General features: G+C 32.9%; 1 protein-coding gene across 1 annotated transcript in view; it reads left to right on the top strand.

Annotated features, from left to right (window-relative positions):
- Positions 1–26,366, top strand: part of LOC143047000 (uncharacterized) — a 32,939-nt gene extending 6,573 nt beyond the window's left edge. The window contains exons 2-3 of the mRNA XM_076220010.1: positions 20,984–22,567; positions 23,706–26,366. Coding sequence (XP_076076125.1) covers positions 20,993–22,567; positions 23,706–25,727 — 3,597 coding nt within the window. The 5' untranslated portion in view covers positions 20,984–20,992 and the 3' untranslated portion in view covers positions 25,728–26,366. The remainder of the gene's footprint in view (positions 1–20,983; positions 22,568–23,705) is intronic.
- The last annotated feature ends 233 nt before the right edge of the window (positions 26,367–26,599 follow it).

Genomic DNA, 26,599 nt, shown 5'->3' with positions numbered 1-26,599 from the left:
GCATGGAAGTAAAGTGAAACAATAAAATATGTCTATGGTAAGAATAAACTAATGTGTTGTCGGTTATTTAACATCCAGCGGCAAATACTACATAAGCATCTTAAAATATACAAGAAATTAATTAGGAGAAATTTAACTGCAACTAGACAATGAAGGAATACTTTAAAAGGTCGAACATTGTGTGCTTGGCCGTAAGAGACACTCGAATAAAGAAATATTAAAAGGTTTCTTCAAATTGCAGAGAGCGTGGTTTTCTCTAAACACATACATGTAGCATCAATGCAAATGTCTGGTATCCATAAGAACGTGCATGTGTATTTTCAGGTGGTACCAAACACTACAGGGAGATAACTCTGTAAAAATTAACGTTTTAATCACGTTGTATTATAAAAGCAATATTAAGCTTCTCAATATGATCAAAATAAGTGCTTGTCAAACTGCTGATAAAGTGACTAGTCAAAACATTTACTAAATTTTATCATCGGTATAAGGACATCATTCGTAAATATAGCTCAACATGCAGACTTCTTATACGTTCAGGTATTTCACATCCAATTTTTTATGGAAATATTCTTTATAAAGCACAAAGGTGTCAGTATTCACCTCAAAAACTAACAAAACCTTTGAATAGACTCATTAAGAAGGGATATAGTTACGATACTGTTGTCAGGTCATTAAAGATTGCATATTTTGGCGTTAATATTGATTCACTTATAGGGTCTTTGCATCGGAACTAAACACATTTAATCAAAAACCAGTTGTTGGCATGACACGGGTTATGTTTTTCTCATATATGTTATGATGGTATGATACTAAACCCCTAACGGGAAGGATTGTGCCTGATGTGCATATGATGAAATCATGATATTTTAGTCAATTTAATTGAAGTCTGGAGCTGGCATGTCAGTTAACTGCTAGTAGTCTGTTGTTATTTATGTATTATTGTCATTTTGTTTATTTTCTTTGGTTACATCTTCTGACATCAGACTCGGACTTCTCTTGAACTGAATTTTAATGTGCGTATTGTTATGCGTTTACTATTCTACATTGGCTAGAGGTATAGGGGGAGGGTTCAGATCTCACAAACATGTTTAACCCCGCCGCATTTTTGCGCCTGTCCCAAGTCAGGAGCCTCTGGCCTTTGTTAGTCTTGTATTATTTTAATTTTAGTTTCTTGTGTACAATTTTGAAATTAGTATGGCGTTCATTATCACTGAACCAGTATATATTTGTTTAGGGGCCAGCTGAAGGACGCCTCCGGGTGCGGGAATTTCTCGCTACATTGAAGACCTGTTGGTGACCTTCTGCTGTTGTTTTTTTCTATGGTCGGGTTGTTGTCTCTTTGGCACATTCCCCATTTCCATTCTCAATTTTATTGGTTCAAATTTTCTGAAATTTTATTTTCATTTTTTTTGTCAAAGGGTCAAAGTAAACATTTTGTCAAAATTTTGTGAAAATTAAAAGAGACAAATTAATATTTGTCATGGTGCTGGGTACCACCTTAGAACGTTAAAATGAAAACATGGAAAATGTTTGTTGTCCATATAGAATGAAATTCAAAACAGTGTGGCTGTGGCCATTGATGGACACATTTAATTCATCCATTGACTGGGACAATTTACGTGAACGTTTGTCTGTAACGACCACTGTTCACGACGTACCTACGATAGACATTTAAACTGTGGGGTCGCTAAAGGTTTCTTAACGCCTTTAATTATAAAATAATTCGAAAAATTAATCAGGAATAACCTTTATGTTTTGATTTATATAATTGATATAAATCAAAACATTGTGTTATTTCTGATTAATTTTTCGAATAACTTTATTAAGGTGTTGAGAACGTTTGGTGACCCCATAGTTTAAGTGTCTTCAAAAAGTACATAGTGAGCAGTGGTCGTTACATACAAACGTTCACTTAAATTGTCCCAGTCAATGGATGAATTTAATGGGTCAATCAATGGCCACAGCCACACTGTTTTGAATTTAATTCTAACTAAGATAGTTTTGTGACACAAAATATTGTCTGAAATCTAGTGTAGACTAACAGGTACAAAAAGTAACATTTGTGTGTATACAATCTTATTTGGTAAATGTGATTATTTCTGTTGATGAAATTGAATAATATTCTAGGTACATGTTAACTCCGTAATTATTTAGATAGAAAACATATCGATCACTAAGATAAATATCATCGCTTCTTATCTTCTCATATCGATCACTAAGATAAATATCATCGCTTCTTATCTTCTCATATCGATCACTAAGATAAATATCATCGCTTCTTATCTTCTAACAACTTAATTTATATGTATAACGATAGTATTGTCATATTTGAATAACTTTATTTATCATTAAATTCAAACATGATTTTAACAGGATGGAAATATATGATCTACAATTCAGCGTCCACATAACAATAACTTGGCAGGCATGTAACAAGGAAAATATATGCAAATTACAATCGACCATAAATCATGCCTCCTTGTTGCATCCCACGCAAACTAAAACCAAGCATACATTTATTCATACTTCCACGTGCAAAACAAACAAAAAATAAAGTTGGCAGCATCCCACGTAAATTACAATCGGCCAAACATTCATACTTCCACGTGGAAAACAACGAGTACACATTACTGCATCCCACGCAAATTACAATCAGCAGTACATTCATACTTCCACGTGCAAAACAACGAGTACACATTGCTGCATCCAACGCAAATTACAATCAGCCAAACATTCAAACATCCACGTGCAAACAATGAAAGAATATTGCAGCATCCCACGGAAATTACAATCAACCAAACATTCAAACTTCCACTTTAAAACAATTCAAGTGAAGATTGCAGCATCACATGTAAATAACAATCAATAATATACATTCATACTTCCACGTGCAAAACAAGAAGTATACAGATTGCAGCATCCCATTATTTATTTGTGCTTTCAACCCTTTTGGAAAAAAGAAAAATTTCACATGAATGCAAGAGATTCGTAGAATGAAACAAAATTTACAGTAAGATGTACATTTCATTGTTTGCACATCTGAATAAATTATTTCAAAATATAATTTTAATCACTTTAAAGTATAGCATTGCCAATCATTAGATAATATATGTAACTTATATTTAATGTTTTGATATACAAGGGGGAAAACTGACAATGAATTAGTTAACATAATTTTATAGTTATTCGTCCGTTTTTTTCTTAATCTTCTTTTTTATAACATTTTAACATTTATTAATTGTTCGCCTAATGAATTACGTCATACTGCTTTTTTTTGTGCAGTACACTAATTGACGAAATCTGTATATTACAAGTGAGAGACAAGGTGCATCCTGCTGTACACGTTTAATTACCTCGTATTATACTTGTAGAAAAAAACCAAGACAAGAATAACACAAGCATACATGTAATTAAAAGTACAATTTGATAAAAACAGTAATCGTATCCCTTTTTGTTAACAACGTTTTCTACTCACGAAAAAATCAGTGTGTTGAAGATATTGCAAACATTTGATTATCAGTAAACCAAACACATGGTTCTCTCACTTAGAATTATATATACATTTGTATAACCAGATTTATATTATAAAGGAGAACGATCAAAGTAAAAAAAGTTTGCATCCATTGGCACCGCTCAATAAATCACTTATACACACATTCCATGTTTCTTTCAGATCATAGTGCATTCATGTCTCGTACACACATTAATACAAATTATCGAAAATCAAATGAAAAAAAAGTGTTCATAGGATAAATAGATTTGATCTTTTTTAAAATGAATTTTCCTAAGGTGTATGGCCAACATTAAGGATATTTCTTCAGAAATATTCCAAAGACGTTTTGGTTGTCAGAACATTTAACACATCAACTATAGATAAGAATCAAACTTCTCACACATCCAGAACACAGTCTAATGAGTATATAACAAAACAAAATTGATCACTTAAACAACAATCCATAATATTTATATCTTTAATAAACAAATAGCAGACCAGCTGCTAGCATAACAAATCAATACCAACTTGTTCACTTTAAAACATGGAAAAACTATTGACTAGTATAATATTGTACGGTATACAATTGTATAATTAGGGAAGAAACCACTAATTTGAATGTTGTGTTAATTTTCATACCTTTTGAATTATTTGTACTGGAATTTGAAGTGTCATTCCGTACAGTAGGCATTCATGCATATTTACATATCCACTGGAGAAAGTCAACTACTAGATGATTTTACATAATCTGAATTGGAAAAAGCTATTCCCTTTTTTCATTAAGGAAATGCTATAGAAAAAAGCTTTTAAATTATTCTTTATACTACCAACATGATCGGTGAAAAAAACAATTCTCAAAGAATTTCAAAAACAATGTATTGCTTGGAGCTCGATAATGCAAAATGTGCGTTTAAAAGTCCATTTAGATTACTGTCGAGAAAAAATCACCATCTTGACATCGCAGAATTTAATCGTTCAAATATATCAGTGCCGATCCAAAATTTCGTGGATGAAAAAGTTACAATCTACACTCAAAGTTACATCACTACTGTTTGTGAATTAATATACAAGATGTCATGCACATATGATGGCCCATTTGAATAGTGCACCAAGTAACATAAGACACATGAAGTCACGAATCTCATTGAACTTTGATATTTCGTTTTCAGATATTTTTTTAGATTTTTATTCGTAAATGATTATTTGATCAATCAATGACATTTAAATATTACTTTTTTTATTTTTACATGTATGACAGGCAATATACACTGAATGATCTCATTTTCTATAAACTGCAAGGTCTCACTTAGAAAAATGATTAACGTGAAATTCAAGTCCAAACAAAAACAATAACTTATTGTCAGAATAAAGAAAATTGACCTTCATATACGATAATAACAAAATTGAAGAGCGGTTAAATGTTTTGTATGCATAACAAAAGTCTTATTTTATCTCCTTTTAAAATAATTTAACTTAAATGTTATTGTGATTTATGCATTCAAATTTAACATTTATGGTCACAAATAACATTATCAAGAGAGTGAAAATCTTAAATGGGGATCTTTGTATATATGTCTTGATTTGACATGGCCTATCAACGAGCTTGGAATCAGTTTTCGTATATAGCAGAGCTAAGCTATTATACAAAATAATATAAGTAATATTTAAAAGGGTTCGAATCTTGGAACAAGCTTAAGAACGAGGACCGAAACTTATCATACTTCTAGCGTAATGTAGTGGCCTCAGTTTTACAGTTAGTTTCTTTAAAATCACTCTTATGTAATACAACTATTCCTTATAAATGTCGTATTGCATTAACATGTTCTCGCCCTTAATATGCATTTAATTTGCCGCTGGACGTTATACAGCCATCAATCATCACCATCCACCAATTCAAGTCGTACAATTTTGGTAAAAACCAGTCCAAAATTTAAAGGAGAAAACTTGCTAACAATAAACCATTGGATTTCTGAGAAAAACTAGCTAACATTTTTATCGTTTGTTTTCAACAAATTAACATACTTATATTATAAATTTCTTTATATACATATACATCTCATTTATCATAATTAAAGTAAACAAGTCAACATCAAAACATAATCATGAATATATATGTAAAATATGACATGTTTTTTTAAAGTATTTAATTTCATATAAAAATATTTTTATGTAGGCCAACAATTGTTAAGTTGTGACTCCAGATTCCCGTCCTTTTTCTGCAAAATGATAGCTCAATACGCTGCACAGTAGATCGAAGATTCCCTACGCAAGATAAGGACAACTATCATACAAATATACGACGTGCTTTTAATTCGTTAAAATTGGTTGACATTTACCATTCTCAACAAATAATAAAATCGCAAAAATCGATGAGAATAACAAAAAGAATGTAAAATTTTTGAATATCAAGGTGATAACTATATTGGCTGATCGATCTGTGTTTCTTACAATTATCATGAAACTATCGTCTATAGACGAACTTCAGAGCAATTGTATTGTTGTAGTATTTTTCGCTAGCAAGATTTCAGGCCGATCAATTACCATACAGATAATTCGGTTGCAAGGAAAGATATAATCACTGATAAGAAGTAGACAATCATGCATCTCTTATAAGAAGAATAATTCTATGCAAGCTTCCTTCCAATATGGAATATCCAGAAACACAACCGTGCATTCTGTTACTGACAAGTTTTAGCATCATCACTTATGGGAAATACGTTTTGTTTATCACGCAGCTTATCTTTAAACTGAAGTTTTGTCTCGTTCACCTTTTAAACGTAATGCATAAAAATAATCTATCTCAGTTAAATTTACCTTGGTGCTTGAAGCTATTAATCTTAATTTAACGTACTTAGTATCATTGACATATGTAATATATATTGTAAATACATTATACATGTAACAATGAAGTTTTTAACACATTACATCGTTTCATTTTGGATTTCAACGAGATTTTTTTATATCAAGAAAGAAAAAAGAAAAATTTTCTACATAAAATTTCAATATGAAATTAAGTAAAAAAATGAACTATTTTTAGTAGACTAGAATAGTGCCAAATAGTATTTCAAAATAAAACAGCATGACGACTCTTCAAAATCGAACAACACAACAAGAACTCACACAAATAATGTGGAGACAATTTTGATCAAATGTGGCATTTAAGAAAAATCTTGAAAAATAAATGTAAGCAACAACAACAAAAAAAGAATAAGTAGATATAAATAAAACTCAAAAAGTACAGTAATACAAATATTACCCGAAATACAAGTGGTACATTCAAGCAAAATATATTGAATGATATTGCAATGTTTGTTTATTTTTAGTACATACACAATTACCCGTGACGGAACACGGCAATTCTTTCTCCCTGAGGTTTGCAACTAATGTTATAAAGCATAGATTTTCTGAAAATCCTTTAACTTCACCTAAAATCTCGTTTTCGTCTCTATTGCTGAAATAACTTGGCTATGATTGACTGTTTCGTTGTTTTCAACCATTTTTACACCAGGTACCAAATCAATTCTAGTCTTTCGAAACCGTCGTATTTTTCGCAGTCGCCTTCTATTATAATATAACACTATTAATACTGGTATGGATATCATTGGTACTAGAATCAGTATAATACCAGCTGATAGTACCCCATAGTCCTTGTTATTTATTGAGTATAACGACAACAGTATACCTACAAATTAAATCAATTATAGTAATAATATCATGAATATATGTATCAACTTATTATCTTTTAAGCATCGATCGTAAAGGTTTTACATTGTGTATCGATGAATGCGTTTTTTTTTTAAATTTCATGCATCTAGGTTTCTTATGCCACAAAAAAATATAATCCTGTTTCCTGTTTTCCTGCTGGTTCAAAATCTTAATACTAAGCCTAACAAATTAAATGGACATTTTTTATTCAGCACCTTTAAAGTACAGAACATCTGTATAAAATTACTTTACCTATATACAGCAGACAGGAATTGAAAACATTTTTATTTTTATCGTATCGCCATCCGAGTATGAAATTGTATATACCGCTGGAAATTAAAATGTTAATGCTTTCATCGATCTCTTGTATTGTTAATATTATTTCATAACGGTTGAATATTTTCCTTTTTGATAGAGATTCCAGATTTTCGTATCTTTTTTCAAATATAATACAATAAGTACATATTTAATTCTAGATAGAGATATAATGAAGAGAAATGATTAGTGCAGTTCAAATAGACTTGAAATACTTTAAAAGTTTGTTCTATGTTGTCACTTTACAACTTGAGTTTTGTTAAGAAAGTGACTGATAAAAAGTTTTATTACAGAAAATAATTTAAACTTTACATCTGTGTTTGTGTACTCATAAATATTAAGTATAATTGGTAATATTCAAATATTTGGTCATCTCTTTTGAACTGTCTCAAATCACGTGATGGTAATTTCAAACTCACATTGTACATATTGTATTGACCATTGACCATTATGTGAATAGGATACTTATTGTTCGGATGATGTCACATTAACGTTAATAGCACATCTCCTTTAGTTACATTAAAACATGTGTGTCTGTTGTTGGAAACCATCTCATGACCTCTGAATATCTTGTTTGGTTAACTTGTTATTATGTTTCTGTACTATTGATGTTGGTCCCATATATTCTTCTATTTAAATTGTTTTAAAAATACTTGAAGTGCATTTAAATGTTTATATCTTTTAATATGCTTAGTTTGATTAGTGTGCTTATTTTACATACCAGCTGGCAGCACTACTATAAACAGTAGTCCTAACGAACATCCTGTCAAACAGCCGGACATACAACATAGTCCCATAGGCTCGTCATCTGTAACCAGATCGAAAAAACTTTATTATACCCCCAAAAAATGTCATCTATTGACAGATAATTTGAAGAATATACAAAAAAAAAAAGAACAGCTCGTTAAAACAAGTTTGTGGTTTTTCATGAACGGAATATTTGAATTAAACTACACATGGAGATAATAACTGAAGGTCCCAAAAGAAAGTAAAAATATTTGAATCCATACATCACTAAAAATTAATTGAGAGCAAGTTTAAAATCTACAAACTAATTAAAATCAATACAGTGTGCTGCTTATAACAAATTAACACAAGAGTTTTTTTCTATACCAGTAATAAATGAAATATATATCGGGCTTAACTGTATTCTACTGTCGAAGCATAGTATGTATATTTCTCTCGGGATTACAATTTGAGATTAAATATATTAACAATGCGTTGCTCCATTTGTGTCATATGAAATAAATATCTCGCCTTAAGTAATTGTTAACAGTTTCCAATTAATTATACTTTATTATCAACAAAACAATCTAAATGGTTTGCATCAAATGCAATCAGATATTGCATTTTCAATATAAAACTGTTGAGGTACCTACATAATATTGGCAACAACACATGCTTTGGACTGGTAGAATGTGTAATTTCATTCTTGCCGTTTCATGTAGAGTTTTAAAATAGTACTGAAAAGTAATCAGTCGCCTTTTTAAGAAAGTTATGTTTTGTGAAATATGTTTTTTTTTTTTTTTTGTATAATTCTTTTCCTCCTAACTCTGGGCGATTAAGAGTACACATAACGTTCTACTGGTACGAATTGATCTAATGAAAATTACAGAAGGTAAACAGATCGGGAAAAACAGAAAAGCTTTTATTAGCTTGCAAACTGTTTAATTTTTTGAACACATGCAGCGTTACATGTATGGAAAAAGATACAAAAAGATAACATCTTTATGAAGGACTAAAACTGAAACGATATGAACATCACCTCGTGATATAATGATTGTTTCAAATAGGAATGGAAATGTGGAATGTGTCAAAGAGACAACTCGACGAAAGAGTAAAAAAAATACAGCTGAAGGCTACCAATGGGTCTTCAACACAGCTGGCCATTATACAAAAATGAGTACTATTTTCGTGAAAATGGACGGCATTAGCCGCATATTAAACTCCTATACATTTAAATAAACTAGAATTAAAAGCATACAAGACTAACAAAGAATAGCATGCAGCTCCTGTCTTGAAACAGGCGCAAAAATACGGCGAGGTTGAACATGTTTCGTGAGAATATAACCCCCCCCCCCTTTTATATCTCTAACCTATGCAGACAAAACAAACAAACAACAATACGCCGGTAAGTGAATAAATGAAGCAAACAGATACCCACACTAACGTATTAACGTAGTCTATATAGTAAGGATATTGGCAAAGTATGCTATAGCTTTGAAATTAGTATGACCGAAGCACTAGCTACCTCACTTCCCCATTTGCTCTCAAATATAGACATTTTAAAACAAGTTGAATGTTTCAACAATTGTAACAGTTTTACAGAGAATAACTATTTTACCCAGTTTGTGAAAGGAAAAGCATCTATATATATATAAAACAAAATGTCTTAACTGAAAATACATTGTAAATTTATAACAATTATAACGAAATGGTTGGAAATATTTTAGTGGCAGGTGCTTTGTGTTGTATACCATCTTTTATTTAAGTTTCTACTTTTATTATTATTATTTTCTTTGCATTCTCATCTCAAAACCACCTGCACCTTTGTTTTAATTATTTAGTATGTTTGTCTCTGTTCCATTGTCCCAACAATGGTTCAATCAAAATGAAACATATATCAAAATATCAATGAATAATATATTGAATAGATATATTAGTCAATAAGGCTTTGAAAGACTTGTTTAAAACCATGATAAATCTATATAGTTTGAAATCAAAGACGGGTATTTATTTTGAAATAGACGTATTAATGTCTGATATTGACACCAATAGCAAACAAATCTAAACAAAGCATTTGTTTAAATAGTGATATGGAAAGTTAAATCCTAAGTGAAACGTCTGAATAAATATACGTAATACTAGAATTACAATAGTATGCTTATCTATAAAAAGATAATACGTCACAGTATTGTTCAAATATGGGTTATCAATAATTCGTACGGTGTATTACCTCGACTAAAAACCATACATATGAATATACTTCTTTTCTTACCCTAATGTATCTCTTTTTAAATGGTTAGACGTTTTAACTACGACGTAGTATCATTTTAAAATTAAACTTGTATCCTAACAGAAAATTCGCAGCGTTTATGTTCTTCCTCGCTTAGCATAGAAAATGTTCACAGCCATTCGTATGTTTTACCGTTAGTTAAAACCAACTCTGTAGGAGAAAGAAAGGCACACGATAGAGCAATGGCTTTACTAAAGCTTAAAAAGAAAAGATAAAAAAAAACTTAACATTGTTTTTTCTTATACACTTTTATTTCCCAATTCACTAAGTGGCTTAAAATAGATAGGAAAAGCAACTATGATCTAATTGTACAAGATCAAAATGTGTACTATCTGTTACTAGTATATCTTCATCTTCACTTATTATCGCCTCTAATTATGCTGGTATGGCTTTGAGGCTGTAATGTGTTATCCTGTAGACATTTTATCATCATGATCCACTAAGCAATGTTGCTTTGATTAGCTCTGTCTGTAGGCAGTGGTTACAGTTACGATATAACCTTCTGTTAGCTTTCCCCTCAAGTCTAAATATACAAACTTCACTGATTGATTCGATCTTTAAACAAATAAATAGTACGTTGTGTTCGTATTTTGATATAATCAAGTGAAATCTGTTATGAAAATAGGCTTTAAAAACTACTAGGGAAGCATATTTTGCAATCGGAATGTACCTGTAACACTTAATACAAAGGGTTGCCTCAATGTTGATGTAAAATAAATTCTCTAAAATTGCACTGTTTTGACTTGTCTGTATTTATTGTGTTGCATTATTTTCTCGACAAAAGAACAACGGGCTCTGTTTGCAATAGAACAGTTGCTTCTCTGGACTTCATCATGTTCATGTTTGTCCATGGAGGTTTTTCCTTTCAAACATCTATTGACATTGAAAATACAACATTATGTCCAGCTGTTTATGTGGTATCCCTTGTAAAAGTCTCTATCCTTAATTGAACTTTAAACACAATATTAACACGTCATAAATTGTGTACCTGGATTTAAAGAAAGAATATATCCCATGAATATGTACAAAGATTTACAACCATTTCATAACTTAAAAGTTGAAACCTACCTTCGTCTTCGTAATCCAAATCTTCATCAAGATCTTTTTCTTTGTATATGGAATCTTCACAATGTGCCAAGACCATACTGACAATGCATTCGGGTTTCCTTGAATATTTTACATCCTGTTTCTTGTTCACAGATCATTCATTTTCCATTATAAACTAATTAATCTTGGTTAATTGTTGAAAAACTACTTATTTTATAACATTTGGTTCTTGGAATTAGTATATATCTTTCCTTAGGAACTAAGTTTCGAATTTATCGAACAATGATTTTTGATATATCAATCCAATTGTTTAACCATTGATCTCTACCTAATAGACGTTTAACACAGGTGAACGGTCCATGCCGAGATAACTACTTTTACCTGAATTCGTGACTCCTCGGGACTTAATGCAATAACTCCATGACTACCAATAAATAGATGAATAATTTATTGTTCAGTGGCTCAATCAATTTCTAACAAATAAATCGTATATGAAATACAATTCAACATTTTAATTTTATGATCTCATATTATTTATCCACATCGGTGTTTTTGATAAACATCATGATGCATTAACAATAAATAACTTATTGTAAATATGTATTTATAGGCAATCTTTTAATCGGATAAAAATAATTTGAACGCTTGTAATTTCATCCTTGTTTTAATAATCGTCATTTTCTCTTAAAATTATTAGATTTTTTTCCAAATAAGGAATTAACTGTTATCTTTTAAATTATCATAATACAGATAGTATTAAAAGATAATGTCACATTTTTTGAAAGTTTTTTATCATTACCAATGGCTTAATTTAATTAAATTTTGTTGTACTATGCAGAAACATAATTTAATAAATGAATACTTTTTTTTTATTGTGACTCAATTAACTTGACAGCATTGACTTCACGGTTTAATTATCAAAATATGTAATTGCTTTTATTAATATATGAAATCAATTAGTCACTTGAAACTGGACACTTTCAGACTGTAATCGATACAAATTATACAATAATTAATTGTTCTTACACATATATGGTTAATAACATCAGAAAGACATTATAATATGAAAACAAACACGAATTAATAAATCGATAAAATAATAATAATTCAATCTCATCTAAAATAAATGAATACACAAGGGAGCATCGACTTTTCAATGTCACTGTACTTATTGAACATGGATGTTTCTTGCTTAACGTGTAGTAGCAAATATATCATGCAAATAACCAATTAATACACAGGTTCTGAAACGCAGGTCAAATGAAATGAAGGCGGAATATTTATCATTAAAAAGGATGTGTGAAAAAATGTTATTTCAAAAAGCTAGATATGGAACTCTCCGAGATTTTGCAAGGTGTTCTTTTATGTGAAGAGAGATGAGTACTTGTTCTGTATTTCTGAGGAGGCATCAAATTTAACGTCTCGTATGCGACCGCAGGTGACTGCAAATTTCTATATCCAATACGCTTAAAATGGGTCCTGAATAAGTGAAGGTTCTGGAATAATTGAAGCAAGCAACGTGATGAATGCTCTTTATATAATACGTGATAATTGATTGCTTAACTTCTGGTGAAAACTGGTTCACTCATAACCAGAACAATTTGAATTTGAAGTATACTATTATGAACCTATACACTGAGACTGATTCTTAACACTAAATTGCTTACATAGTAAGCGTACGTAGGAAGACATATCAAATGAACCTAACTACGAGCCCATCAGTCTTTGTTCCTCTTCAAACCTGATTCAGAGTTAATATGCAAAAAGCTAATACAATGCTTTTGTTTAATAAAGTTAGATATCCAGTGTACTTTCGAGGCTACCACAGAGGCTAATTGTTTGGTGTATTTATCTTGAATTGACATTGGGTTTTGTAACCTTCGCGCGAATTTTGTATTTAGCGAATTTTGTAGTTATCTATTCTGTCGACAGGTTTTGACACTGTGTTTTCGTTCTTGTCTGTATCCTTTGCAGATCGTTTGATAAATTTGGTTGATTTTGATCCGTCAAAACTACCATACAGAACTATTACTTTTGAACATATAACTCACGTCCACTTGTATATTTGTCCATCTGATGAGTTAAGCCATTTTCGATTGGTTTTTATAGTTCGTTGTTGTGTTGTGCTGTTGTGCCGCTGTCCCAGGTTGGTGGGAGGGTTGGGATCCCGCAAGCATGTTTGGCCCTGCCACATTATTTGTGTGTGTGCCTGTCCCGGGTCAGGAGCCTGTAGTTCAGTGGTTGACGTTTGTTTGTGTATTGCATGTTTGTTTTTCGTTCTTTTTTACATAGATGGGGCCGTTGGTTTTCTCGTTTGAATTGTTTTGCATTGTCTTGTCGGGACCTTTTATGACTGACTATGCGGTATGGGCTTTGCTCATTGTTGAAGGCCGTACGGTGACCTATAGTTGTTAATGTCTGTGTCATTTTGGTCTTTTGTGGATAGTTGTCTCATTGGTAATAATACCACATCTTCTTTTTTATATTAAATGTTACTTGGTTGCAACTGGCTCGTACGCGGAATTACTTTTAAATATCTATGTAATTAGAACTATGAAATATTTGTTTAGCAATTATCAAGCGCGGAGCAATCAGTTCTCGACACATATAGAAAGACATATAACTTTGTTGCATATTTTTAATTCTGTGTTGCTTCCGACTTCCGCTGCATTTGTTTGCACTTGTCTAGCTAAGTCAGGAATCTGATGTACAGTGGTTGTCGTTTGTGGATGTGGCTCATAAGTGTATCTTGTTTCTCTTTCTGTAAATAGATGAGGTTATTGGTTTTCCTGTTCAAACTGTTTTACACAGGTCATTTTTTGGCTCTTTATAGCTTGCTGTTCGGTGTGAGCAAAGGGTCCGTGTTTAGGACCATACTTTGACCTTTAATGGTTTACTTTTACAAATTGTGACTTGGATGGAGAGTTGTTTTATTGGCACAAGTACCACATCTTCTTATATCTATGATTAACTAAAAAAGAGGGAAATCCAATGTCCGTGCTCTTAACACATTTTTCCGAAATAATCTTCAGCAAAATGTCTCTTCACAAAAATCTTGGAAGGCAAAAACTATAAACCATTTGATGTCATAACAACAAGTAAAGCATGTACGTCTTTCTTAATTTGCGTTTCAGAATCTTACATATTATAGGTAAAATTTTCAAAAGCGTATACCTAAACGATGTCATTGACAAACACCGTCCTAACAAAAAAAAACATAAACATGTGCTTTTCATTTTAGGGTGCTTCCTTTGAAAAATTCAACAATAATTCTTTAGCTTCTGACATTGCGAATTGCTAACCACCGATCTAAATAAGAGATAAAGTTCTAATTGTGCCTTATTCGTTTGCACTGTATCATGTGAATGGTATTTAATTGCAATACTCATAGAAGAAGACCCTATATCAATACTGAACGAATAACAATGAGATGAAGAACAACGATCAAGAGTTGTTGACGTATTTCTAAACTATGTTGAAGTCCTTCCTTTAATCACAAAGTGATTAAAAATTCATCTAGAGTTGTCTCTCTTTATCAGTTGTTACAGTAATTCACAAATACCAAAATTAACATTATACAGACTTTCTGTATATTATACTCATTTGTGTAGAGGTTCCATCCTCTGTTTTTCATTTATAACTTTTACAACTAATACAAAAACAAACCTTTGAATTAAACATACATTTTATTACACCAACTTGTATTTACATTTTCATGAGGGTATAGAATATACATTTTTACTTTGTGGCATTACTTTGGCTACAAAGTATTTTATTTAATGAATGGCTATTATCTATTTTGAATTTATTGAACCATAAAACTAATTTTTGACTCTTCACATTGAATAATCCGCGAAGCGGATTATGTAAAATGTGAAGAGTCAAAAATTAGTTTTATGGTTCAATAAAATCAAAATAAATTATTGCCATTCATTATAAATAAATTTCTATAAAAAATAAGACTCAAAGAACTTTTTATATTATTTATATTAACAATAACAACGTACACACATGTTGGCGTATGAATACACAACGTCAGAGTGGGCGTGTCGCCATCAAAATTGACAACATTGAAAATAAAACTAATGATTTTAACCAATCAGAAGACAGTAAATACACCAAATTTATTTATAATATTTTGTTGAGGCGCCAGGGTGACTACCGATTACCTATACACAATGGCTATCAGCTGACCTATGTTGACATAGTGTCATAAAACCCCTGGTAGTTAAACATGGTTACACCACCACCTACCATGGGGAGTGATCAGTGAAAACACTCGTATTACCAATGCTCCAGTTATTAGTGCCCCACCTGTTGGCAGGTGTAGGCCTCCCCTCTAGAATGAAATTCAAAACAGTGTGGCTGTGGCCATTGATTGACACATTAAATTCATCCATTGACTGGGACAATTTACGTGAACGTTTGTCTGTAACGACCACTGTTCACGACGTACCTACGATAGACATTTATACTATGGGGTCACCAAAGGTTTCTTAACGCCTTTAATTATAAAATAATTCGAAAAATTAATCAGGAATAACCTTTATGTTTTGATTTATATAATTGATATAAATCAAAACATCGTGTTATTTCTGATTAATTTTTCGAATTACTTTATTAAGGTGTTGAGAACCTTTGGTGACCCCATAGTTTAAGTGTCTTTAAAAAATACATAGTGAGCAGTGGTCGTTACATACAAACGTTCACCTAAATTGTCCCAGTCAATGGATGAATTTAATGTGTCAATCAATGGCCACAGCCACACTGTTTTGAATTTCATTCTATAAGATGAGGTGGAGGAGGTCCCAGAGTTACCAATCTGTAGACCCCACCGTTACCACTAACCACATTTTCCAAACCTGCAAATTGTAGAACTTGTCAGGCCCAGAGCAAGGGCCGAGTGAAATAACCCCCCAATCACTACCAGTCTCCCTGGACCGCCACATGAGAGCCCCAGTCAGCTACCAAATCTGACTGGGGTTCTCACCTCGACAAAATTTTCATTATTGAATCATTGGAAAAGTTGATTTTGTTGTGCGTAGGAAAGACTCAACCCCCCTTGTATATTATTTAAGAAAACCTGATTTCCAGTTTGTGACAAATGAGTTCCATCTGTTCTGTATAAAGACACTTCACTTGCCCTAATGTTCTCATGTAATATAGCTTTTCCCCCGTTTTCTATTACAAAGTTTTGACCACTGAATTCACTCTTTTTCTCTTCTGTTCGATTATTGCACCCGCATTCAAGGGGACAAAATTCCAGTACCTGCACTGTAGCATTGAAGACCATATTATAATAACATTTTTAAATAAAGCCTTGTAACGTAGGATAGACCATTTTACATTTTCGATTAAACCCTTCCATATCAATTCTAGATCTGTCAAATCATTAGCTCCACAGTGAATTATTATAAAATGAGGAGAAGGTAAAAAAAATTTTTTTGCGTCCAGTAGGGAGTCCAAATCTTTAATCTGTAAACTAGGTTGCCCAATCCAGTTTGTTGTTACACCTTTTGGCCCCAGTCCAAGGTTGTTCCTACCATATTTCTTCGCCTCTACGTTGGTCCAATGAACAAGGGAACTTCCAACAATCCATAAAATCTTGGGACCTGTGAAAACCTGTAGCTTGTTAGCCTTTTGAAACTAGAAAAATTGTAACCTAATATAGTGAGAATAAGCATGCGATTTCCATCTGCCTAATCTCATAATTACCTCCCCTGAGATCCCCTGCCTGGCTAGTTCCGTGGCTCCCCCAATTCTAAAACTATGTGACCTAAAACGACCTTTACTAAGATGAAGAAAATGTAAAGCTTTTTCCAGTATACTACTGAATTGGTATCTAGTTAAAGGCATACCAGCATAATGGATAAACAAATCTGTATTGTTACAGGTAGGTCGTACCTTTAAACATTCGTTAATGAGTCGTGCCGGACAGTAGTATTTTTCGTTCTCAGGTATCAACAAAGTAACAGACTTTCCCTTTTGGTCAGTTTTTGACCACCTTACTCTTAGCTCCAGGACTTTTCTCCTAACTAAAATATCAGAAATTGTTAAGTTGGAGCCATTTATAACAGACTTGGATTTTGAAGTAGTGATTTCTCCTACTCTTAGCAAACCAAAGAAGGCAACAGAAAAAACTGCTGAAAATAAAGCAGCTTCATATTTATTCTTACATACTTTATCTAAACAACTAATCATATCTGATAACAATTGCACTGTAATTGGTGCTCTAATGTCTTTACGTTTTCCCCCTTTAATTCTTTTTATTCCTTCTAATGCCTTTCCAATTATAAAGAATTTTGTAGTATCCTGTATCCCTTGAATTTTATGATGGTATGATATATAAGATGATATGGTCCCCCCGAAAGACCCTGTACTGACAAAAAAGCTATAAAATTTAACAAATCATTGACTGGCACCGGCCAATCCTGTTTTAATTTATAAGATGATCTAAAAGTACAAAGTTTTGACAGAGCCAAATTGTATGATTTTTGTGTATTTTTGGACACACCTTGATTGACAATATAATCAGCCACCTGACTTAAATGTTCCAGATCTGTGTTGGAATTTTGGTTGGCCACTGGTCTGCTTCTGGAGCTAGGCTTCTGAACTTCCCCCACTGAGAACGAGAAAGACAATCAGCAATTTGGTTTTGTTTTGAAGGGATATGAATTGCCTTAACTAATGTATTATTTTTTAAGTTCATTAAAACTATCTGTCGTACTAAAGTCATAACTCTACTTGATTTGCTAGTTTTTATAATAATGATTTGAACAACCGCCTGATTATCAACATGAAAAATAACTTTTTTGTTAACAAAATAGGATTACCAGGACATAAGAGCAGCTACAACTGGAAACAACTCTAACAATGTCATATCTCTGGTGATTCCAGTCTCAACCCAATGTTTTGGCAATATGCCTTGGGCCCACTGACCTGCAAAATAGATCCCATACCCGCCTTTGGACCCCCTGCACTATCAGTGAACAACTCTAATTTTTCATTTGAAACCCATACATTGTCTGTTATTACAGTGACACCATTGTATTGTTTTAAAAAGTGTAACCAAACTTCTAAATCTGCTTTCATCTGCTTGTTTACTTGAATTCTGTAATACGATTTTCTTACCCCGATTGTTGAATTTATGAGTCTGCGACAGAAGGTGCGGCCTGGAGCAACTACCCTACAAGCAAAATTCAGGAGCCCAAGAAGGGATTGCATATCTTTAAGAGTTATTTTAGAACTGTCCAAGGTATCTCTGATTTTTTGTGAGAGTTTGACAAGTTTTTCATTTGGAAGTCGCATGATTAAATTCTGTGTATCAAATTCTATACCCAAAAACATAAGTAATGTAGTCGGCAAAGTAGTCTTGTCACTAGCAAGAGGAATACCTATTTTGTTGCATACCTCTTGGAATAACTTCAAAGTATTGCCAACTTTTGATGTTTGGCTCGACTCGACAAAAAGAAAATCATCTAAATAATGGAGGATATCATCATTTCCGCTTTTTAGCTGTATTATCCAATGCAAAGCTTTTGCAAATTTCTCCCACAGGGCACAATTTATTGAGGCCCCCATAGGGAGCATTTTATTAAGATAATATTCACCCTGAAATTGTATCCCCAACAAATCAAAATCGTGCGGGGCAATTGGCAACAAACGAAAAGCCGCTTTTACGTCACACTGACTTAATCGGGCAAATGTTTTGTGTCTACTAATCAAACATGCTGCTTCGTCCACTGAACTGTACTGCACTGAACAATGATCTTTATCAATAAAATCGTTTATTGAATTATTCTCAGGATAGGATAAATGTTGAATAAGTCTGAAATCCCCATCCTTTTTTTGGCACTAGCCCCATTGGTGATACCTGAAGTGTGGGAAAAGGTGGGTATCTGAAAGGACCAGCAATGCGACCAAGTTTAACATTCTTCATTAATTTTTCTTTAAAAATTTTGGGTAGCTGTAATGCACTTTTTAAATTAGAACTCTCCCTTGGTTCCCTAGAGCCAAAATATTTTAATGAAAAACCGTATTTGAAACCAGATATAATTTCATGTGCTACATTGTTAAGTGGGTAGAATTCTAAACAATTTTCCAAGACTGATACTTTTATAGGAGTATTTCCCAATGAATAAAAATTAATACTTTTTGTTACTTCTTCCTTGGGCCCGGTTATTACATTGGGCCTTTCTGTGTTTGCCACTGCATATTTCACATATGTGTTTAAATCTACAACGAGAGAAGTAGGGACAGTCATTACCATTATTATAGTATTTACATGACATATTTACACTCCCACTAGTTTTCTGTGATTGTTGATGTGTTCTATTGTTTGAAAGTGTAGCTGCATTTGAGTTATAATTACCACGATTTTGTGTATTTGTTCTATAACCCTGTGATTGCACTGACACACTGTTATGTACTGTGGGAGATGTGATGTGTAATAGCCAATATTCACCGTGTATATTTCCCCAAGATACATTTGGATTCTTTTCTATTTTTTAGCCTAAATTTCTCGTCATAGGTGGCCCAGTTTTCTGACCTTGTTGCCGCTAATCTTATATCGCGCATATATTTTAACAATTCCTGTGCCCGTGTGCTGTATTTCTCAATGTAGACACTCATAAAAATCATGAATGCTGAAGTCCATTCATTTATTGACCACTAAACCCCCGACGATCTTTTTTCAATGCAAATTTTTCCCCTTTTTAATTTTAAATTGCCCTCGTCAACCTCTTCCATTTCTTTTTGCGTTCTCAAACGAGAATAAAGCTCTAAAAACTTTCCCTCCCAAATCTTTCTTTAATTTTAAAAGACACGTGTTCCCCCACTGTGTCATGAATGCTAGATTCTTGTGACGGAGTGAAATCAATGGAATTATTTGCAATTTCGTGCCTTAAAGAGGGGAATGCCCGTGCATCCTCCTCCGACTCATTACCTGATGAGATATCAGTAGTTTCCTCAGGTACTTCTGCCACCACATGTCCGACCTCTTTTGTTTTCTTGGCAGGTCTTGGCCAGCTCCGTCTTTCTTTTGGGCAATTTCTTCGGGCTGCACTTTCTTTCCTCCTGTCCTGCTGGTCGTACTTCTTTTCTTCCCCATGGCCCTTGATGGCGACCCTACGGCATTTCTCTTGTTAGGCATCTTCTTTTTGGATATTTTAACTTATTTGCGTAACACTTGCTTTCTTGTCGACAGCAAATTAACAAGTGCCCGATACGGGAATTCCAAAGTTCTGATTCATGCTGCGAGCGCCGCTATGGCCATGCCAAATATGGCATTGAGCTACAGGCTGCAACACCCACGCACCCACACGAATATTTGATTGAATTAAACCAGATTATTGAAAATTTTTATAATCTCAATTATTGATTTTTTTTTATATTTTCATTTACAGAAGTAAAACATGGACAATGAGAGTTTTGAAAACATAGATTCCGGTCACGAGACAGAAAATACAAAGTGCAATACTGATGAAGGTTTCGATAATGTAGATAAGAGATTTCGCAATGTTCGCAATATTGATACACATAGTTTAGGCAATAGAATAGACCCTACAAACGAAGCCTTTGAACAGGATGACGAACTTAAAAGCGACAAAAATAAAAAACAAGACGTTAACACAGACGATAACGATAATCGGCGAGAGTTCGTACAAGAAGAAGATAAGGTAAACAATAACGAGGATAAAACTACAGCTGATTCAGTCGAGAAACGCTCAACACATGTAAATGGAAATTCAAATAAAACTGATTTCACTTCAAACCATACAGATGAGAATTTAGAATTACCGGAAGATACTGTAAATCATACAGGAGATGAACTAAAAGAATCCGAAAATAATTTCAACAATGTCGATTCTGAAAATCATAACAGGAAGTCATCTGATGAAAGTTTGGAAACCGATGAAGAAGAAATTTTACAAAAGACAAAATTTGTAGATTCCGAAGTACCTAGACGTCCTTCTAGATCTCGCCGTTCAGGTGTGGTGAATGATACAACTTTCATAGAACGTTTATTGTCTACAGAAAGTTCAACAGAAGATGCATCTAATGATGATATACTAGATTTAATTCAGAAAGAGGCTGACATTAACAACAGCGTTAATGACGAAGATTCAAAACAAGCGGATTTCTTTATCGGCACTCCATCGCCAACAAAAACAACAGTTGATCCTTTGGAGAAAGAAAATACGTCAAATGAAAACGAGGCAACAGATGAAAACGAGGCAACATATAAACCACTTGAAGCTGCACCAGATGTATATTACGAGGAGGGACCAAAACGACTGAAAAGACATACCATAGAAAAAGAAGACTTTTCAGGTGCTAAGACATTTCAAGATAAGAATAAACTTATTGTTAAGTATCCAAATAGAAAAGTCAGTTTTGAACACCGTCTTTTACATGTTCCCGATCCACATGATAAAACAATATCACCATTATCAATAGACGTTGACTCTGCATCTCCGAAACCTATTCTTAAAACACCAACACGACGAACTAGTTTTGAGTCGCATATGGTTAGACATATACAACCGACGGGACATTTAAATTATGGTTATCTCCATGATGAGTTTAAAGATAAACTTGAAAAGAGAAAAGTAAGCTTAGAAACAAGACATTTCTATAAACAGGAATCAGAATTATATGATGACAATGAGTATGAAAATTATACAGACGGACACTCGAAACCTGGAATTGAAACAGGACAATTTGTTAAACGGGAAAAGGAAAACGGCGTGAGCTTTCAAAATGGTACATGTGAAAGATCAAATTCAGATGAAGACTTTTCAAATGGCGAAATAAGAAGTTTTTCTAAGCGACCAAGTCTTATATTTGACGACGACTGTGATATCATAAATAAAAACTTTTCTGCACATCTAAGGAAAGATTCCATTGCTCTGACTAGTGAGAAACTTCACCAGCTTGAAAGTATTCATCGACATTATAATTCCTGTGATTATGATATGAAAGAATCGGTAAGAGTATATGTATATATATTTGAAAGGACAAAAATAGAAAAATTCTTTCAAACATCCCAATGATATATATACGAATAATTTAAGTGATAGAAATTGGTATAGGTTGGTATCTTTTCACAACGTTTTTGGTAACAGTTAACATGAGAACCAACACTACACCAAAAGTAAGTACTATACCTATCAACTCTTTTGTATAACATATCAAGTAACCAAATTATTTTTGACTGTTGGTAATATCTAGTTATTTCTGACCACAACCCAAAGAGAGGCTATGTTTAAACAGTCATTTTTCAAATGCAGTAGCGTGAAGGACTATGGCAAATATTTAAGACAAAGTTAAAACACATAAATGAAATGTTATTATATCTCATAATCTGCCAGACTATTTTTATATATAGCTTTGAACTAGCTTTCATTACATCTATATCGGATTTTTGTGTCTTTTGTCCTTAAGTTGAATGGTTTGTTTTAGCTTTCTGTCAATTTGATTAGTCAATCCAGTTTCTATATTATGCTTTTACTACTCTGTCGTAGGCTATGGAGAAGGATGAGCGCTCAATTGTATGTTGAATTGCGAAATACCCTGTTTGTGTCTGTTTTAAGTCAGTGGTTTTCGTTGATGGTTGTTTGCCATTTTTCCCGTTTGTTGTTTTGTCATAAATCCAACGATTGACTTTCTTGTTTCAATTGTTGCACCTTTCATCATGTCAGGGTTTTGAATAGTATATCATTTGTACTTACTAGATAGATGAGTTGTCGCAGGGACAATCATACCACATCTACATATTTTTATAACGTCTTGTGAACATATGCAGGATGTTTTTTTTTTTCAATTCAAAAACTGTTGGAACCAAACAAAAACAGCATTTTGTCTATATGTAAGCTTGACATTCCTTTAGTCATGTGAAACTTACTTTAATTAATTAGGTGTTAGTATATGTGATTACGTATATGATTTTTTTCATTACTAGATACAACTAGTATACAATGTTTAAATGTGTGATTTCTATTTCTGTTAATTAATTTTTAATTTTTTATTCTGTTTTAAAAAAAAGTGTGTTTTTGTTTTGTTTAATTTAATATTTGGCTTCTAAAACAATTCAATTTATGATAGACATATTATCATTTTTTTCAGAAATGGAAGAAAGCGTTGTCGAATTGGAAGAAGTTCCAGCTACATCTGTGCGTAATCATCATATTTATTGCACTATTGGCAATCGTCATTGTAGGATGGCATTTTCATCATAGAAGTAGTAAAATAGAGAAAATTGGCAAGCGAATATTTTTTGACCCAGCAACACATGAAATTTATTTATCAAACCCAGGAGACACACACAGATTAAATGGTGAGATAGGTATTAATGTGCCAACGTGGCAATTACCGTTCCATTGCCATACGGAGGCTGAAAAAGCCACGTATACCTGTTTAAGATGGAAACATGGTGCCATTCTCCGAATATCTTACTTTGAAAGACCCGATGTCAATTGTTATAACATCTCATGGGAACAATTGAAGCATGATCTTATACCATTTGACTGTTTTGATCTCGGAGCAGATCACTGGTACGGACCAGGTAATCAGTCAAGCCCTTTTTGGCCTTTGAAGTCCGAGTCGTTTGAATTTAGTGCATCCATGTCCAGACATTTTGATGCTGGTACGTTTAGTTCTGCGATTGATTACCACTGGATTTCCTCTGGAGGGTCCGCTATTTTTGTTCCAAATGATGTGCCTTTAGAAGTTAATTGGAACAAACGGAAGGGTCAAATGTGCTTGATTGCTAAATATTCTGGTGATTTCTATGGAGGACACACTTTAGAAAACGCTCGCTTGAATTACACCGTTTGCAGTGGGAAAGATGCTGTTACAACCTACAAATATACAAGAACACTAATGGGTAAATTACCCAAAATATTACCGTCGAAATCAGTTCTTGAAAAACCAATCTGGTCGGCTCGAATTAATAGTACTATTGATACAGACAAGGAAAAGATAACAACCGTACTGCAGAAACTCAAAGATGAAAATCTGAAATGCAGCGTGTTTGAAATAGCTGGACAGTGGCAAAAACGGTTTGGGGATTTGGAATTTAATAACAATACAGTGAACAATATTTTCAATGTAAGCGACTTAGCTACAAGTAGGGATTGTACACTTTCAGTAGAAATTAATCCTTACTTTGATGTTTTGTCTTCCAATTTCAAAGAAGGCATTAAAAAAGGATATTTTATTAAAGATTCGGGAAAACATGCCCCTGGTATTGTAAATTTTCGACATGAAATAAATGCAATGCTGGATGTATCTGAAACGGAGGCAAGTAATTGGATGAAATATAAATTAGGACAGCTGAAAGAACGATACAATATTCAAAGTTTTTCGGTTATATATGGGGAACCCTATTGGATACCATATAATCCGTCGTTTTATGCATCAAATCTTAATCCAAGTACACTTCGTGAAAAGTTTTCTGAAATGTTTTCTTCTGTCGTTTCAACTTCAGATTCAGATATAATTCAAGGAACGTCAAACTCGCAGAATATTCCGCACCTTATACCAGTTCCAGCAAAAATCGCGATGCGTAAGGGAAAACTATGTTTAACTGGTGTGATAGAAAGAACATTAGCTTTGGGTATCAAAGGATATCCATTCGTTGTCTCGGATCTGTTTCCAGATGGCTCAAATAAAAGGAGGAGACTACCCTCTAAGGATCTGTATATAAAATGGATCCAGCTATCTGCCTTCTTTCCAGCAATGCGGTACAGTATAATGCCGTGGGAATATGATCAATCAGTTATCGAAATTGCAAAAAATATGACAAAGATACACAAATTGTATGTCACAGGGACCGTTTTATCTCTGAAGGGGGACATCCAAGCTGGTTTACCGATAATAAGACCAATATGGTGGGTATTTCCGGACGATGAAGAAGCATTCAAAGTTTCAGATGAGTTCTTGGTAGGAGATAACATATTAGTTGCCCCCGTTCTGTGTGAAGATGTAACTCAAATAAAGATATATTTTCCTGAAGGTATGTGGAGTGATAAATCTAATGGTCATTTGATACAAGGTAAAAGTTGGATTACCTATGAAGTGAACAAGAATGACATACCCTACTTTTTTAGGGTAAAAGTTCTTTCTAACGAGGTGGCTCTGGATTAATCATAGATCTACAAAAATGTACTGGTGAACCATATAAATATGTATGGATAATTCTTTTGTTAGATTTTCAACAGAAATAAGTTGCTCTCTTGTCAAACTTTCAAAAAAATAATCACAGTAACTGGAATTTCATATATGCATTAAGGTTACAATATTATCCTGTAAGATGTCAAAGACATATTTAAAGACAGGTCACAATTGTGTACAAAGCAACGGAACCAATTAGTTTGTTTTGTCTGTAAATATCATTGCAACCTAATAAACAAACGTATAGGAGTTTACGTTTTCCCTTTTTACAACAGGGGAAAATGTCCAGAATGTCATGTGGAATCAAAATATATCGTTAAGATGGATTTTCTTTGAGAATGTGGAACTCGATTATAAATCGAAAATAGCTTTGTGAAATATTTTAAACTGTGCAGTGTTTAAACATTTCCAATCAGAGTTTTATAATTTGGAAATAGTGCTTATCATGTAATATATTAATTGGAATCATTAGTTGCGTGTGAGAGAGACTATAATGTTTGGATGAAAATGAGGAATAATAGTTATGGTTGTGAAATATTCATTTCGAGTGTGCTAATCTAGTCATGTATAAAATATTTGAATTGTATCATATATTGAATGGTTGTCAAAATTTCAACTCGAGTGTACTAATCTAGTCAAGTATAACATGTTTGTTATGAAACAACAAATATCTCATGGACACTTCCTGAATAAGTTACAATAGGAATATTTATTGTTTACATAATATGCATTTCAATTTAAAATTTGAATGATTGTATAGACACAATACTTGTATTTAATTGTTTTATTTTTCTTCTGTTAAATATTCGTAAAATAGTCTCCGTACGTGTATTACTCAATAAGTG

Source organism: Mytilus galloprovincialis, chromosome 1 (assembly GCF_965363235.1).
Source record: "Mytilus galloprovincialis chromosome 1, xbMytGall1.hap1.1, whole genome shotgun sequence".
Classification (NCBI taxonomy): domain Eukaryota; kingdom Metazoa; phylum Mollusca; class Bivalvia; order Mytilida; family Mytilidae; genus Mytilus; species Mytilus galloprovincialis.
Note: the sequence above shows the minus strand (reverse complement) of the source record. Positions and strands in the feature narration are given on the sequence as shown.